The sequence below is a fragment of the Rattus norvegicus genome, chromosome X, assembly GCF_036323735.1.
Source record: "Rattus norvegicus strain BN/NHsdMcwi chromosome X, GRCr8, whole genome shotgun sequence".
Lineage (NCBI taxonomy): Eukaryota > Metazoa > Chordata > Mammalia > Rodentia > Muridae > Rattus > Rattus norvegicus.
In genome coordinates this window covers 112086614-112103952 of record NC_086039.1, presented here as the reverse complement: position 1 = coordinate 112103952, position 17339 = coordinate 112086614, and the positions used below count along the sequence as shown (strand labels likewise).

The window sequence follows — 17339 nt, the reverse complement described above, 5'->3', positions numbered from 1 at the left end:
ACATATTTGTCTAATTTAAGATATCTCGAATGCTTAAGAAACATGCTTTAACCCAACTGCTTTGATTTGGGATACATGTCCTTGATTCCTGGCATTTATGGTTATTCCAAGCACAGTGAAACAACACTTTTACATGCATTTATCACGCAGTTTGATGCTAAAGCCTTAAGCCAAAAACTGGAACTCAGGAGCCCATGCATGATCCCAGTTCTGATTCTAAGTGCAATTAATAGCATTTGGTTAATACTGTAATGGCCAAAGGAGTTATTGAGTGTTACAAATCCAGGTATGCATTGCACATAACCACTAAAGCAGACTTCACTGGCATGATCATTACCATAATCATTAGAATATTCACAGGTATTATACATTCCCATGGCACTTCGAAACCTTTGGGAAAGTTGTGTGATAATCATTAGACAGCAAAAAAATGCTGTCAGTTGAAGAAGTTCCTCCAGATAACGCTACTTACCACATACTACAGTGCTGACATAAGTTATCTTTTCTAAGCTGAGACAAACTAGTTTCTCAATGAGACCTGATTACTGCAATTTGAGCACATGCCACAATAGCACGTAGTCAGAGAGTCATCTTATCCCTCCAAATTGAGGAAATAATCTAAACTGTTAGCCAGCTAAGGAAGACCCAGGAGTCGGAGCATCAGAAGCAGGAGCACATGTTGATGCCTATGTACAATGTACAATCACAAGTGGGTGTATGTCAAGCTGGGGAGTGTCCAGTGTAGCCCAGGAGAATGGCAGCATGATATAACAGGCCAAGCATTTATCTTATTATAAGAAATGATAATTTATATCACTCATACCAGTTTTCCCTCTGATTGACTTGAAGCGACCGTCACAGGTCTAGAGGTCTGGAAAGGGGAGTTCTGAAGTATTTGGGACAAAAATGGCAATATAATGGGTAAGGACTTGTAATAATTTCATACACCAAATCTCACCTCCCATCCTAATTTTAGCTTTAGGGTTCAAGTGTATGCCCATGTAGGTATACAAGGTTATATAAGCCAATTAGCCATTAGGGTAATCACCAAAAAACATATCAAACTAAGGTTCAATTATTCATAAGAGCAGGCTTTTGTAAAAACAACTTGTCTACAGTTTAGCAAATGGCTCAAAATTCAACAATAATCAAATTTCACAATATGATTTTCCCCAACAGACAATAACCTAATGGTATCTATGGCAATTAAGACCCGATTTGAAATTCTACCAATAGAACTGTTAAAGGCTGATTACTTTGCTAGTTGAAGAGTTAAACATGCTAGGATATTAATTGTAAATTGTAGGTTAAGATAACAAGGAAGGAAGAATTTGTGATCATTTAAAATATGTGTAGAAGTAGCTGCTAAAGATGATCAAAATGACAACAAAGTACCTCAAATTTCTAAATTTGTTGTCTGTCTGTCTGCAAAGTCAATGAACTCCTATTAGTGGACTGGAAAAAGCCATTTCATTTGAAATGAATTTTAGAAGAGGATGTTGTTCGGTTTGATTGCAGCAGGACTAGAATGGCCATCTCTACCTACCTATTCTACCTTACTCCTCTCAGATTGGTCTTTTGGGTTCTAATTCAGACCATAGTGGACAAGGCTTAGTGCTGCAGACAGCAAGATGGTGGTGATTTAGTCTCACTTTACTTCCATTCAGAACCCAGAAAGAATAAAGAAAGGGCTAATCATGGGGAAAACATGGCAAAAGATGTCAAAAAAGGCAGAAGAAATAAGGTGTACGTTAACCACAATGTTAAATGAGAGAACATTCACAGCAGAACCTCCAAAGGAAAAGAACAAGAAAAGAAAACCAGGAATAGCAGCAAATAAAACCATGAGAGATTTAAACAGAAGAAAAGCATAGAGGAACTAAAAAAAATGAAGCTCTTAAAATAAAAGAGACAAGAAGTCGTTAGACAAAACTAGAAAGTTTGAGGGCTTTTCCTGTTTCAAATATCAGAAAATTAGCTAGATTCTCTTCAGATGTTTTTAAATATACAATGGTCAGATCATAAAAACATTTTGTATACAGTGGGAAAGGCAGTGAATGGGTGGTAGGGTTTATAATCAGTTTGTGGTTTCTAAATGTGGTCAAGAGAATGTTCTAGCAATGAAGTAAAGGATGGGCTCAAACTAAATGTCATTTAAGTAATGTCTTTGACATAGATAACAAAATTCATTAAATTATATCTGTCTCAATTTCAGCAGTCTCATTATTTTTGAGCATTTTTTCCTGCTTGCTACTGAGAACATAGAAACACTAATTTATGAGGCCAAGACATTTACTCTGTTTCCATTTCATTCTTGCACTGTGTAATTCCAGCAATGAACAAAATAATTCGACTGTCAATTCAGCAAAGTAGCATAGTTCTTCAAATCGAATTGCCTTGCTTCTTATCCCTTTAACCGCACAACACAGTCCATTCACTAACCATTATGCTACAAGACAGGAAATTGGATTCTCCAATATCTATAAATTTATTGCAGCTTAGCAAACCAAGAATTATTGTGTTGATTTTTATCAAAGTTTTAATTTTCTAAATTTATTTGAAGCTCTTTGTTGTTTCAGAATGTACATGGTGAATGAGTTGCTTACTAGTATAGAACAATTAGCTAGAATATGGGGTCGTATTTCTAGCAACGTCTTTCCTCTCACTCATGTAATAAAGGGGGTGACAAATACAACTTTAGAGGAATAAAATGGCAAGTATCTGAGACATTTTGAGCCCTACAATTGTTCAAAGAAGAAACAGATCTAGACCTGTCATATCCAGATAATTCATATTGGTAATTATTATAGATGATTCATACATAATATATATGTAAAATAGTCACATAACTACTAATACATCTGTAATGTACAATATTTCTTCCAGAAACAGGGGGATGGTGGTTTTGAATGTTTATAAAAGATACCTACTAATAATCTTAAAATCAAAGGAGAGACTAGGCAAACTTTACAGAGCGTTTTGGTACTGTAGTTAGCAGATCGGTATAATTCAGGGCCCAGTGGAAAGCTTGAATTATTCAGATGAACTGCCTTCACCAGCCAAGTTGAATAAATCAGTCTTTGATTCACTTCACATGACTAAGGAATAGGTTCAGGCAGGGTCTCCTTACCATGGCTACATTTCCTGTGTCTTGGCAAATAAATCTCTTCAAATAAATTGAAAATTATAGGGTCATAAGACACTTGTGTTAGGATATACAAATTAATTTTGTCAGTGTTGTTGCCTGCTTCCTATTTCCATGTGTGATTATCCAGGAAAAGTCCATCTTCAGACTGACATTTTGGAATACAACAATCCTTACTTGAAACCTATTTCGTAAAGAAAATAGGTTTTTTTTTTCATGGCTTACAAAACAAAATAAGGAGCTTACTTACAGTGAATTCCCCGGTGACTGCATCAAAACCCACATGAATCGTATGCTCAAAGTCTGAAGGAAGAGAGATCTCTGGGCGTTCTTTCTCTTTCTTCTTATTGGCTAAAGACAAAATGTTAACATGTATTTATTTGAGGTATATTTTTGGATTCCATAAACTGCTTAAGAAGGCTCATCAAAAACGATTACAGAGAGACAATTGACTGATTTAAATCTTAAGTTTAAAATTCAAGACTCACTATTTTCAGGCATATATGTACTATATACTTTAACCTCAGTGAAGACTCCATTGTTTATAGTAAGTCTACTTTAATTGATATTATTCTTACTGAACAGTGGGCAGAGACTTCTTGGCAGTCCAAATTGCTATGCAGCTTTATATTAACTTCGTGGCCATTTATCAACTTAGTGGTCAACTGTCAATTGTACCTGTTGAGAGGGGCAAATGGAATAGGCTTCCCCTGTTCTTGTCCCACTGAAGTAACTCCTGTGAACTTTGTCTTACTTTCCCTCATTTCTGATCTCTCATCCTTACCCAACATTGCTACATGTTTCTCTAGTTCTACGTTCTGCATTTCTTCCTTATGTAACCATTATTTCTTTGAGTATCCTTGTGCTTGTTGTTTTACCTTTGCTAGGGATGGTTTTGTCCTTCTGCAGTTTTTCTCTACACATATTCTTTTCTCCTAGACACAAACCTATGGCGAGAAACTTGCTAATCTGGCTGACAGAGATAGATCAAAATAGTGTAAGATACTTTACACGATTTGAGAAGGCGGCTTTTATTTTTGTAAAGAACAATCGAGAATTATAAATACATAATTCATAATTTGTAAAGGTTCCTTGGGGCTTTGGAAGTGATTCAGTTGGGTGCAGTTGCCTGCTGAAGTCATTTCATTCATGTCAGAGAAACCAGATCTGGGTATCCTCTGTAGAGCAAATTCTACTGAAGGAATCTGAAGAAATTTAGAACACCTATGCCCACCAAAAAGTAGTAAAGATATATACATAATTTTGCATTTTCTTTCAGAAGTTCATAATTCCTCTGGATACCAGTCGAAGAGCCCTTGTTATATGTCCCATGTCTTTATATAAAACTTCATTCATGGTTTCTTTGCCAATAAATAAACTCTCCCCTCCTCTCTACTGGCTGCACAGTTATGACATACTGTCTTAGACATAAATACTCCTCGTGACCAAATCTCTATACAGATTTGACTCAAAGTGTCTTCCAAGAAAGTTGCTTGACAAGTAGGAAATTTTTGCCTTCTTTTGAGGCCAAGGGCAAAAAACAATAAAGCCAAACTTGCTCCTCCTGTTTTTTTATCTCAAGGAAATACTGCTGCTATCCAACCAGACTGGAGGAGTAGCATGGGCTTAGACTCCTCTTTGGGGAGGAATGAAGCAAAGAATAGATTATTCTTTTCCACAGATGATTAGAAGAAATGATTAAAGCATACAAAAATGATGAAATACAAAACATACTGACATTCATAGGATGGTGTACTTTAGTCTTTAAAATTGTATTTTCCTTTGGCTCTTTTTTTGTTTGTTTTATCATACTAAAATTTGTTTTAGACTTACTTAATTTTTTATTATCCTTTAGATACCTGTTTGTTTTCTAAGAAACAGAAAGGAGTGGATCCAAATGGGGAAGGTTAGGGAGGAACTGTAAAGAGTAGTACTAGAAGAAACCATAATCATGATATAGTGTAAGGAAAAAAACTATTTTCAATAAAAGACAAAATTAAAATAAAAACAGTTGTATATCCAAGTCATACTATTCCCACATGACTACTAAGTAATCTTACGTTGGCCCAAATAACAAAACCAATATTATGGGAGCCATCTTAGATTTTTACTATGGTCACGATTTTTTGTTTTATTCTATTTCCTGAAATAGTTTCAGAAGTCACTATCTTTGTCCAAGGCATTGGTATTTCCCCCCTGGCCCACTGCCTCCAATTTTGCTCCCTTTGACACCTTTCTCTATTCTGTGACAGGATTCTATTCTTACCTTTAAGAACCTTATATGTTCAATGCATTATGAGTTAAAATTCATTCTTCCGAACTTGGTATCTAAGAGATTGCATGACCCGATCACAGTTTACATATCTAGCTTCTACTGTTGCTATGGAACCCACTGTCCACGTTCATTTTATGCTTTCCGGAGAGCTAGGTTTTCTCTTACCCCCAAGCTTTTATTTGTTCTAGGCTATGACTTGAAACACTGAATTTTTTACCTTTATCTCATGTCAGCTCTCTATGGATTACTCCAATTTGATTGTTACTTTTTATTTTATTTTTGTTTATAGTGTTGGAGATCATATCAAAGATTCAGAAAAATTGGACACAGCACTTTACCAGTCCTTTTCTTCCTATTTTATTCTCCATGTGCAGAGAAAGTGCAATGCTCTTGTTTTATGGCTTCACAGTACCACCCAGTATATATTCTATGCTTAGTAGTAAGCTTAGCACTTACCAATACTGGATTATTATGTGCTCTGTCTCTCTGGCTAAAATTCAAAACACTTGGCCACAAACCTCACCTTAACTCTTACATTCTCTAGCAGCTACATTGTGCCTGACTATTCAATAACCATCTTTTATGGAAGACTCACCAGGAAAAAATTTCAGCATTACCTCATTCAAACTATATACTCAGCTTTACCCAGATGACAAATCAGAACTAGTCTTTGAACCTAATCCTCACTATATTCCAAGAACCTAAGCTCATAATCCACATAGCTAATGACTTGATGGTTTTTCAAGGAAAAAGGAAACAACCTTTGCTCGAACTCTCAGCAAATATGTAGAGATTTAATGGAGCTTAGATATCTGATTTTTATTTTGCTTCATTTCTTGGGAATTCTACGATGAGTTTATATCCCCTAAGAGTTCTGGGAACCTTGGTCATGTGTCCTAAAACTCATGCTAACTTAGTTGTGGGCTAAGATTCAACCTGATTAAAGTTGGTATTTGTAGGGGACAGAAATCCAAGTGAGCATCACTTTCTGTGTGTAGCTTTCATATTTTACCAGAATAGAGAGAAAAGCTTCAGATTACTGGCTGTATCACAAACTGGAAATGCCATTTTGCTTTGGGACCATTTAAGTATGAATAAATTTTCCTTGTTGCCTTAGGGCTAGCTAAATCTTCCAAAATCTAATATTTTGCCATCTATCTTTATTCTATCCCTGTATAAAGGAACAAAAGCCCCTCTTGTAGTCTATTGTCCCTTCTCTACACAATCCTAATATTCTGTGTTTTCTCTAGGGCTACACCTTATACCATTAAGAGAAAACTGTCCTCTACTTTAGAGCTATTCATTAAATGCTCTCCTCTTTTCTTGCCCCGGCTCATACATTTCTCTATAAGTTACTATTATCTGGGAGAATATAAGCTAACAATGATGTGTCACAGCCCTAGCCTAGATGCTTGGATTGTCACTTATCTGATGAGGGTGAAAGCTTCCTCAGGTATCCTAGTGGAAACTGTTTAATCTTCTCTATCCAAGTCCATTCCACCTGCCAGAATGACGTTACACTTTCTGTCATTTTATTCCAAAGTGTTTATCTGAGGTCAATGCTTTCTGTACTTTCCTACAAATCCCTCTCCCTTTGAGGTCATTGCCACGCTCGTTTCTTATTCACGCCCCTGCATCCTTTGGAGACTTTTGCTTTCCTGGCTTCCTTTCTAATCTCTATACTGACATTACTCTAAAATAGGAGATATTAGTGGGTAATATCTCTTCATGACCTTTCCTTCAGGGGATCCTTGACCTTCCTCACATCTGATCAGTGTCATCTCCTTTCTATTCTTTCAATACACTCTCTACATCATCTTTTAAAGGAATGGTTCTCAGTCAGGCTTTGCACCAGAATACTATGGAAATTTATCTACAATTTCAATGTCTGGTGTCTACTTAGAACCGTCAGGCTTTTCAAGGTAGTAACTGGACAAATGATTTATATACTCCAGAGATAAGATATGGCTAGGGTGGAGAGTGCCAAGTACTCTGGGTGGTTTTATTAGCCAGAATGACCTTTTTTCTCCTGAAATATTCAATCCTGTATTTTCATGCTCTAAATAGAGCTTCTCGTTCTACTAACCTTATAATTTTGTCAAACCCTGATTCCTATATCATTTCCACAATGATGTCAAGAAACCCTACATTCTCTGGTTCTCTCTATTTTAAGGCAATGTTACTACCTCCCTGGCCTACATTCTATGGTGCATCATGTAAATGGCTTCCACTCTATACTCTTAGGAACTCTCACCCCATGACCTCTTCTATCAGTTGTCTGGCAAAGTTCTACCTTAACACAATGCAACCCTAAACTCTCTCCATTTCTATCCTAAAGTTTCTGAGGATTGCCAACTGGAGGAATTATCTGGCAATAGTGTACTGTATTATTATTAAGATAACAAACCCTAATTGTGACACTAATGATTCTGGGAAGATTATTTTTCTTCTTCCTTCTTCAGTCCTTCCCTTTCTTCTGGGCTTAAAAGACATGTTGAGATTTCTCCATTCAAAAAATAAATAAATAAACCCTTCGACCTCCTCATTCCCCCAGCTTTCTCTTGTCATCACTCAGTACTTCCTTGTGTGGGTTAAACGTCTACAAAAATCAATTTATACTTTATCTTTCACTTCTCCAATAACTGTAATATCTCCCAGAAGACACACATTAATCTATTTATTTCCCAAGTGCCGCTTTTCACCTTTCAACCGCTGTCTTCTCAATAAGAACCAACATCGTTTATCATAAATGTCTTGAAACTTCTCTACACGGCTCTTTCCTAGAATCTAGTTCTATATCTCGGGCTTCTCCTTTTAGGACTTATTATAAGAGGTTTTTCCTGTTGGTTCTTTAGATCACATTCACTACTAGCTGCCTTAGGTCACCTCGCCTCATCAATCCACTCTCCCTTGAGCCATGTCTTCAATGCGCCTCCTTTATCCCAGCATCTACACTATCAACATGCTTTAGGTATTTCCCGTTTTGCCTCAGTGCAATCCCAACCCCACTGTAGTTAACTTGCCCTTAGCCATCTCCAGTGTGCGGCATCTCTGGCTCTTTATGGCAACTATTTCTGATGCAACAGGAAACTACCTTTCCTGGCTTTCCTACCTAATCCTTCTCCAGCTCCTCTTCTTGCTACCTGATCCATTACGCACCTTTATTAGTCCCCCTTTCTAAACGCCCTCATCCTCCTCCAGCTCCTCTTCTTGCTACCTGATCCATTACGCACCTTTATTAGTCCCCCTTTCTAAACGCCCTCATTCTTCTCCAGCTCCTCTTCTTGTTACCTGATCCATTACGCACCTTTATTAATCCCCCTTTCTAAATGCTGCGCCTGTATTTCCTAGGCTATTTCTAGTGACACTGGTCCCTAAGTTAGTCATTGCTGATCTGCATTGTCCCTCCAAAGCTTCATCATGACACACCCTCCCATCCCTCATACTAGTTAGTCCGAACTTCTTGTAGTTATATTCATGACCCATCAGGAAGCAGTGTTTCAGCCTTTGCAATGCTGCTCTTTGTACTAGAAACTCCACTTACTCCTTATATGGATGGCTAGCTATACTTTTTGTATACTTTTAAATACTTTTTGTCTTAGGGCTAAGCTCAGTTTAGTGGTCATCTCATTCAGGAAGCCTTCTCTACCTGCTTTAACTTCCAATCTTCAACCAATTTCCCTGTCTACTACTCTTCTGTTTCTATCTATCATAGTAAATTCTAATCATTAGCCAACTTGCCTCTTACTAAGTCATCACTTTATACCTTCTTTGCCCCCGAACAGTACACGACTCAATGTTTCATAACAGCTCAAATGAATGAACAAATGAATGAATAGTTGGCCTTTTTTGCATGAAATGACCCTATGGAGACAGACCATGATTATTTGATATGTATGATTAATGAGGAAATAATGACCTGGGTCCACCAAGAAGGCCAAGAAAGTGAAGGAAATTTTTGTAAAGGAATTTGCTGTTGGTGGTATTGATTTAACCAATTGGAGGGAACGACTCTATATTCATTCAGTTACATTTCATGTGAGATGACACTCATGCCAAAACATATATTGGCAACACAGTTGGGTAGAATTCAAGGAACAGAGAAACAACCAGTCTCCCCCAGGTGAAATTCCTCAATAATGCTGTTTGCATTTTGTAATTTGTTTTAGAAAGCTGTCAGGTGAGTCTTGTTCTAGGCGATCAAATTACTGTCTTCCCCTAAACTTCCAGAGTTTTGTTTTTGCTTTTCCTTCTCATTATCTGTCATAAAGTTATTTCCAGAATTACTTTTCAGAGTACTTTCTAGCTCCTTGAAAATTGAGCATGCAGGTAAGCAATAGGAATGGCAGAAGACAGGCATACAAAGCTTTTCTACAGATATTTGCCTTAAAGGCGCATGCGCATGCGTGCGCGCGCGCGCACACACACACACACACACACACGCACGCACGCACGCACACACACACACACACAAATCACTTTTAAAACAATGAAAAGCATGCAATATGTTTCAGTATATGTAGCAAAATTAAAAAAAACACTTAAAGCTGCATTAATATAGAAAGACCAAAAGATAAGATTAAGCATATTTTAAAATACAGAAATAATAAATACACAGATTGGACAGTTCTCTGATGTAAACATTCCTTTCACCTGGCTATATGGAATAACAATCAGATTCCTTTCATTTTCTTTGAATCAGTCAATGGCTCAGTTAGGAAGTAAGTATTTAAAGTTCATTGTAGTGACAGATTATGCTAGGAGATTCATTAGGAATTTAAGCAATACTTTACAGCTGCAAATTCACTGGGAAAATGAGCTTAATAAAAGGGAACAATATTACCAGACTAGAGGAAACTAGGAAGTAAATTGGAATAATAGAAAGTAAATGTCTCAGAATAAATGTATCTTTAGTGGACAGTCTGAGTTAACTAGAGGTAGGACCAAGAAATGAGCCACAAGTACCAGAGACATAAAGAGTCTATACAGAAGTAGGAAAGACGGTAGAAGCAAAAGGTCAGAAGAAAGCATATATCAAACATCATAAATGAGAAGATAACAGTAAACACATGAGGAATAGTCTTGAAAATCAAGAAGGACAGAAAGATGAAACTAGAGATAATGCTAAAGCATGTGTGGGAAAGGTTTACGAGCAGGTGGACGAGATAATGGAGCCTTTCTGAAGACAAGGTAGTTAGTGCTGTGCTGTTAAGGTACCTAGTAGTATCAGGCTTCACCGAGGCTGAGAATGAACAATGGGTATGCAACAGAGAAATGAAGGAATCTACATATTACTACACCTTTCACTCCTAACATCAATGACTGGGTGTTTCCTGTAATGTCTCTCTGATATTCTGCTTCCCTCTGTCCCTTTGTGTACACAAGTGCTTGAGCACGTATGTGCACACATGCATGTATTATTTTTCTACAGTTGGAAAATTTGCAAGGATAAGGAGCTTGCTCTCTTGCAGCATTCATCACTGTGCTGGACACATAAAAAGCCAGCACAACCCTTTTCTGGGTAAAAGACACAAGCAGTTTAGACATGCTCCAGACTGTCTTACTTCTGCACTGACACATCAATAAATTACATTCGTGTTTAACATCAGAATGCAACTCAGATTGATGGCTCAGCCACTTGCTCCCATGTCTCTATCTCACAGTATCCCATGAAGCCTTTAAGGTAATGGAAATCTAATAAAGCAATTTAATAGGCCACTTTCATTGGAGTCCATGCAGATTTGAACTTTCCTGGGAAACAGCTTTATTCAACAACCAATGGCTTGGCACAAGAGACTCCCTCCCTGTTCCTTCTGGTGTGTATAAGTGGAGCACGAATACCCTTTGTAAGCAGAAGGAGCCACTCTTGGCAAGGGAAGTGGGCATGACTGGGTTAGAGATCCACCACACTCACAAGCCTATTTTATAACTCAGTGTCCATACTTTTATTTTTCTGGGAAAGCTATGATGGAAAGACGTAACAACTTTTTAAAATTTATTTATTTTTATTTTATGTACACTGGTGTTTTGCCTACATGTATGTCTATGTGAGTGTTACATCTTGAAGGTACAGACAGTTTTGAGCTGCCACGTGGATGCTGGGAATTGAACCTGATCCTCCAGAAGAGCAGTTTTTAAAGTGATCCACAGTCTCTGGATGACGATGTTCATTTTTCCTGACAGGCATTCCTTCGTGAGTTGCACCTTCTTTATCTAGGTGAGAGATGCTTTCTGTGATGCCCAGACTGTCTTTAAAATGTTGCCTTTGTGGTTTGTGAGATTTAAAATACTTTACTATATAGTTAACTACTAGGACAGTTCATTAAATATGGAATTGCTGCTCTTTTTTTTTTCATTTTGCTATTATTTTGTTTCATCCTCTGGTTCACAGTCATGAAGCACAGTGTGCACTGTGTTGTGACTCTCAAGTGGAAAGCCTCCTGAAGCTTTTTTTACTTGATTAAGTTTAAGTATCTCACAATAGTTCTTCCTAGGGCAACAATAAGCCTACAGGTGGTGTCAAAGAGGTAGGCGGTCTTTGTGAAAGCAATAATCCCAGGGGAACTGACTTCTGCCAAGCTTCTAGTCCCTAATGCATGGGCCTACATAAAAATATCTTGTTTGGTGAAGACCCAGAGGAATTTCTTACCTCCTGAATTTATGGCATGTAAATCTTTACTTACTCAGCAGGAAAGGTAATTGTCTAGATTTTACATTTGGGAGCCTTGAAATTTATTATTTTACAATTGAGAATATTTGAAATACTGTGTGGTAATGGCAATGGAAAATCAGGCATAAAACACCACTTTTTTTCCTTCGGAGGTAAAATCTAATCATTAATTTCTTTTTCTTATCATTGGCATTGGTTTCACAAGCTTTAATAAAAGTAAAAACACTATTTTGAAAAACATATCATTTGCTGCGATATTTACAATTTAGTCTGCACTTTTATTCAGGTATAAATCCAATAAATAATTGCAAATAATTTCAAATGATCTTATCAATGGGCCAGCAGACTTACTTTGTTTCAGGTGGGAAGGAAACGTAGTTAGTTATAGTGATGAGACAAAATATGAAATATTACAAACAGCAAATGTTTGCAATCTGCTGTCTTTACAAATGACTTTTTTTTCAATGTTTTTTAATTTATTTCTGTGTGTGTGTGTGTGCGCGCGCGCATGCACGTGCACATGAGTGTGTGCAGGCACATTCATCTATGTCTTTGTGTGTCTGTGTATCTGTGTGTGATGTGTGTCTTTATGGGTTAGTAGGTATATATCGTGTAGTGATTAGAGGACAACCTGCAAGAAAAGGTTCTCTCCTTGTATCATGAATGTCCCTCAAATGGACCCCAAGCCATTGGTCATGGGAGCAAGTGCTTGTTTAACCATCTCATCTGCTAAGTTCTTTTTTTTTAATTTAAAAATTTTTAACTTATTCACTTTACATCCCACTCACTGACCCCTCCAGATCACCACCTCTCATAATCCTTCTTCTTGGAGAGGGTGGGGACCCCCTGGGTATTCCCTCCACCCTGGTAATTTAAGTCTCTGTGAGGCTAGGCACTTCCTCTCCCACTGATGCCAGACAAGGCAGGCCAGGAAGTAGAAGCTACCCCACCTACAGGTAACAGCTATTGGGATAGCCCCCATTCCAGTTGTTCAGTACCCACATCTGCTATATATGAGCAGGGAGGCCTAGGACCTGCCCGAAAACACCACTTTCAATGTTGGCTCCAAATGCTTAAAGAAATTGACATTGAAGTGCAGGTAAAAAGAAAAAAATTACAAAATTAAAAAGTTTCCATGTAACTATTTCTTGCTTAAATCTAGCATCTTGGACAAAAGGCATACGGAATCTGAACAGAACAGCAAGACTTTTCTTATCAAGCGAGGAACCCAGCTGGCTTAGGAATGAGTGAGTGCAAGAGAAGAAACAATGGAAATTTCTTCTATTTTATCTTAATACACTTATCTAATGTTTCATTTTATAAGCATCAAACATTAGAATTGTTATGGGAAACAGTTTACAAGTCTTCAAAAGAACCCAGTGATGGCAGAAAAGTTGTGCGTTTTAAAAAAAAAAATCTAGTTGCGTACTGCTAGTAAGGTGAGCTAGGAGCAAGAAAAGCCTATGAGGAAATAAATGACCAAGGTCATTGCTGCTAATTGACCTATGTCTCCTTTTCTTTGCTTTAAAAAAATTCCACACTTGCATAGTCCCCTGGTTAAAACATATTTTCAAAACAAGTTCAATTACTTTCATTTGTTTGAACAAGAAATCACTGAACTATGGCTTGAATGTTTACTAGGGCTGCCAAGTTTAAATAGTGGGTCAGCTTTGTGGGAGTCTATTAATGCGTCTGAAATGGCTTCCTGTATAAAGTGGCTTCAAGGAAAGCCTTACCTCATAGGTGGATTGAGGAACACGACTTTAAACCTTAGTATGTAGTTGGGAGAGTACAGTATGTAAAGTCTATTCTCCTTCCTTTGGGAAGTTGCTAAAAAAAATTCACAGGATCGAAGTAGCCTCTATGAATTTTCTTTATGTATAGTTCATTTCCTTGGGGAATATATTCAGCTTATTTCCTTCTGTCTGCTCTTCGGTAGCTATAAAGATAGCATGAACAGATGAAACCTCAAAGTGGTACCTGATTCTGCAGGAGGGGTTACAACCTTAGCTCATGAGCTGGATGTTTCATGGACATGATCGGATGAGCACAAGTAAATGACAGGCCCATGTTGAGGCATGTAGTCAGCCCCTTTGACACATTCATAAATGTTTCTGTCCTGGATTATATATTTAAATGCTTTAAGCTTATACTCTCATATCTACAAAAAGGGACGAGAACAACGAATGTGTGGTCCCTGAAGCACAGAGTGGTATGCAGGTAGTAGTCAGCAATAATTATTTTCTATATACCACAATTTGATTGTTATCCCATTATTTTCTCCTACACCTCCAAGCAAAGGGGCCATCATTATCATTCCCAAGGTCACTAAACCAGATTACACACACACACACACACACACACACACACACACACACACACACACACACAAACAAATTAAATGGGTTCTCTAAAGACACTGCCCTTCACAACACTGCACCTCTTCCAAAACATACCTGAGGCTCAAAAGCAATATGAGACATAAAACACACAAGTACATGAGAAACAGATGTCATGAAGAAGAGGCTAGTTTGGAGTGTAACCTCTTTCTCATATGTCTTCCCAGTCTTAACTCCCTAACATTGATTACCTTGGGTGCACCATTTTATTTTCAAGGTCCTTGCTATATTTCTTTGCCTCATTTCTTTCTCCTTACTGGTTTCTTTATAGTTATATATTTATTAATGAGCTTATTTATTCATCTATGTACTTATTCACCACATAAGAACATAAAATGAAGCTGGAACACATGCAGGACAAAGTGCATACAAACCAAGAAGTGTCACTGTAACTGCTAATGTATGAACCATGTATTTGGCTCCCAGCTTTCTAGTAGTCCACAAAAGAGAAACATAAACTGCCCCCCACTTCACACTTCCAGAGAGTAAAATCAAACCACTTATTTACTATATTCATTTCTTAGTTTAAATCCTTCAAATTGTGTATAGTATAGTATCAATAAAACAGTGCCAAACTGTGTCTCCTACATTGTTCTAACACCAAGACTCAGCTCATAGAGCAGGCTCCAACAATGACAGAGCCTCAATCTCAAAATGAAATCTCCTCCATATTTTTTTCTTTTACCTTTCTCTTGTTCCATTTGGTCAATAAAATGTATCTATTAAAGAGATTTTCCAAAACAACCAACCCATAGATGTTCTCTAATACACACAGAAATTTTTCAGATGTCCCTGTGTGGCAACCAAATGAACTATTTTCAATTAAGTAATGAAGTATGTGCTATATATAATGGGAAAATATTAGGAAAAGTCCCTAGATATCCAAAAAAGGAAAGGGGCTAAATTAAGCATGATGCCACTGTATATTTATATATTGTACACCATTAAAACTACATTTATAGACTTTAAAATTGAGGCAAATATTCTTGAGAAAATGGTGAACAGAAAAGCAGAATACAAAGCTGTATATATACATATATTAAAAATACTAAGGTATAAACCTGTAAAACACACACACACACACACACACACACACACACACACACACGAAGAATCTAGAAAAAATCCACCAACATGTTAGCATAATTTCTGTGATTTATGATTATGAGTGATTTTTATTTTCTAAATCTTTCAAGTTGACAGTGATGAATAATTTTGATGATATGATGAGCAAAAGAGGTCTATGAGGAAAAAATTGATTTAGGTACCATTGGCTTGTACAAGTCTAAGAAAATTTTCTTTCCTTTTTAAAGTGTTCTGTAATTGACATATAGGTTCCAGTCATAGCAAAAGGTACTTTTAAAAGGTGTACATTCAATAACCTAGTTTATTCTTTGTGGAAGTTGTTAAATTCCACAAACACAATAATTATACCTTATAATTACCTAGCAGTAGTTAATTTTGTATCACTTAGGTAATTACAACTACCTTGGGTTATCCCAAAGATTTGGTAAAGCATGGTAAACCCTACGATTCTCATTTAACAGGTGATAAAAATTCAGGCTCATAGAAGCTACACAGCAGAGCCACAGTCACAATTATCTTCCGGTGCCATGACTCCAGAATCAGGGTCAATGCTTTTCTAAATTATTATTAATTCAAAACTGATAGTGATGTTACTGAAACTGCCATTAAAAAAGCATGGATGGGGAAACAATATTCCCTCTTCACCCATGAGGGTCATCAGGTTTCCAGAAAAACCCGAAGTCAGCAAAGTTTAACTTTGGCAATTTGGGGGATAGGAGAGAAAAGCGTGGACATTAGAAATGAGGTCACAAGTGAACTTTTCAAATATTTTATAAATATCTTATACGCTATAATAATAACAACAATAAAACACTAAATAAGAAGAACAAGAAGAGGTTTCATCATTTAAAATTGTAATAAGGAGAGGCTCGTCATTGTTTTGTTTAGAGCCCGAGATGATTCCCGGGGATGATAAGAACATACTGATTACTCTTTATGTAATTGAAGATGAAGATGACTGCGAAGCAATGTACAGTGGTGAACTGTTGGCTCAAAACATGTACGAAAATGTACTCAGAGCCATTGACATCCCGTCTTGAAGCTGTAGCAAGACGAACATGAGCAGCATTATTTAATGGTTTTACCCCGTTGTGAAGAAGACATGTGGCTTATGGCTTTCGGAAGAAATGTAACCACTTTTGTATTAAGTTCAATCAATGAACTCATTCATGCTGTGAAGGCAACTTATCAGCTATCCAGTGAAGGCATTTCAACTCCACTACCTTAGTGATTTTTTTTGCTGTTAACTTCTTCTCATTACAGTCTTTCAATAGAAAGCCACTACCATAGTACGTTTTTGTAAGTGCAGTTAAATCATTCAAGCTTTCGCTGAAGGTAGCTTGTCAGCTGTCCAGTAATACAGTAAATGGTAATTGACTTAAAATGCTTTCTGGTGACTCTTCATAGCACCTCTTTATGGAATTCTTCAAAATCATTGTATTGAACAGGTAATATATGATTTGAAAAGGTCCCAATGTTGATTAGTTTCCTTAGAATATTTTACTTTTTCTATATCAATAATAATAATAATAATAATAATAATAATAATAATAATAATAATTAGCTCCCTTTCCTTCTAACTTTGTCTTCTGGTCTCAAAACCGCCTCCTAATTATCTTTATTGTCTCTTAGGATAATCACCTCTGCATAGAAGATCATCCTATAATACACTCTATCCCACATTAGTGTGAACAAGTTCATAGTCAAATTTAGTTTTACAACAATTTCATCATTTATCGGTTCTACTTGATCCAAAATCACACT

The 17339-nt window shown here is 36.9% G+C and overlaps 1 protein-coding gene across 17 annotated transcripts in view; it reads right to left on the bottom strand.

Moving 5' to 3' along the window:
- Pak3 (p21 (RAC1) activated kinase 3) overlaps positions 1–17339 on the bottom strand; it is a 258071-nt gene that overhangs the window by 67085 nt on the left and 173647 nt on the right. For 10 of the 17 annotated variants that reach the window (XM_063279845.1, XM_063279849.1, XM_063279843.1 and 7 more), the window contains one exon: positions 3396–3496. In XM_063279845.1, the coding sequence (XP_063135915.1) occupies positions 3396–3496 (101 nt within the window). Of the gene's footprint in view, positions 1–823; positions 887–3395; positions 3497–17339 lie in introns of all 17 variants that reach the window. The other 7 variants (XM_017601940.3, XM_063279842.1, XM_039099537.2 and 4 more) reach the window with 1 other exon arrangement.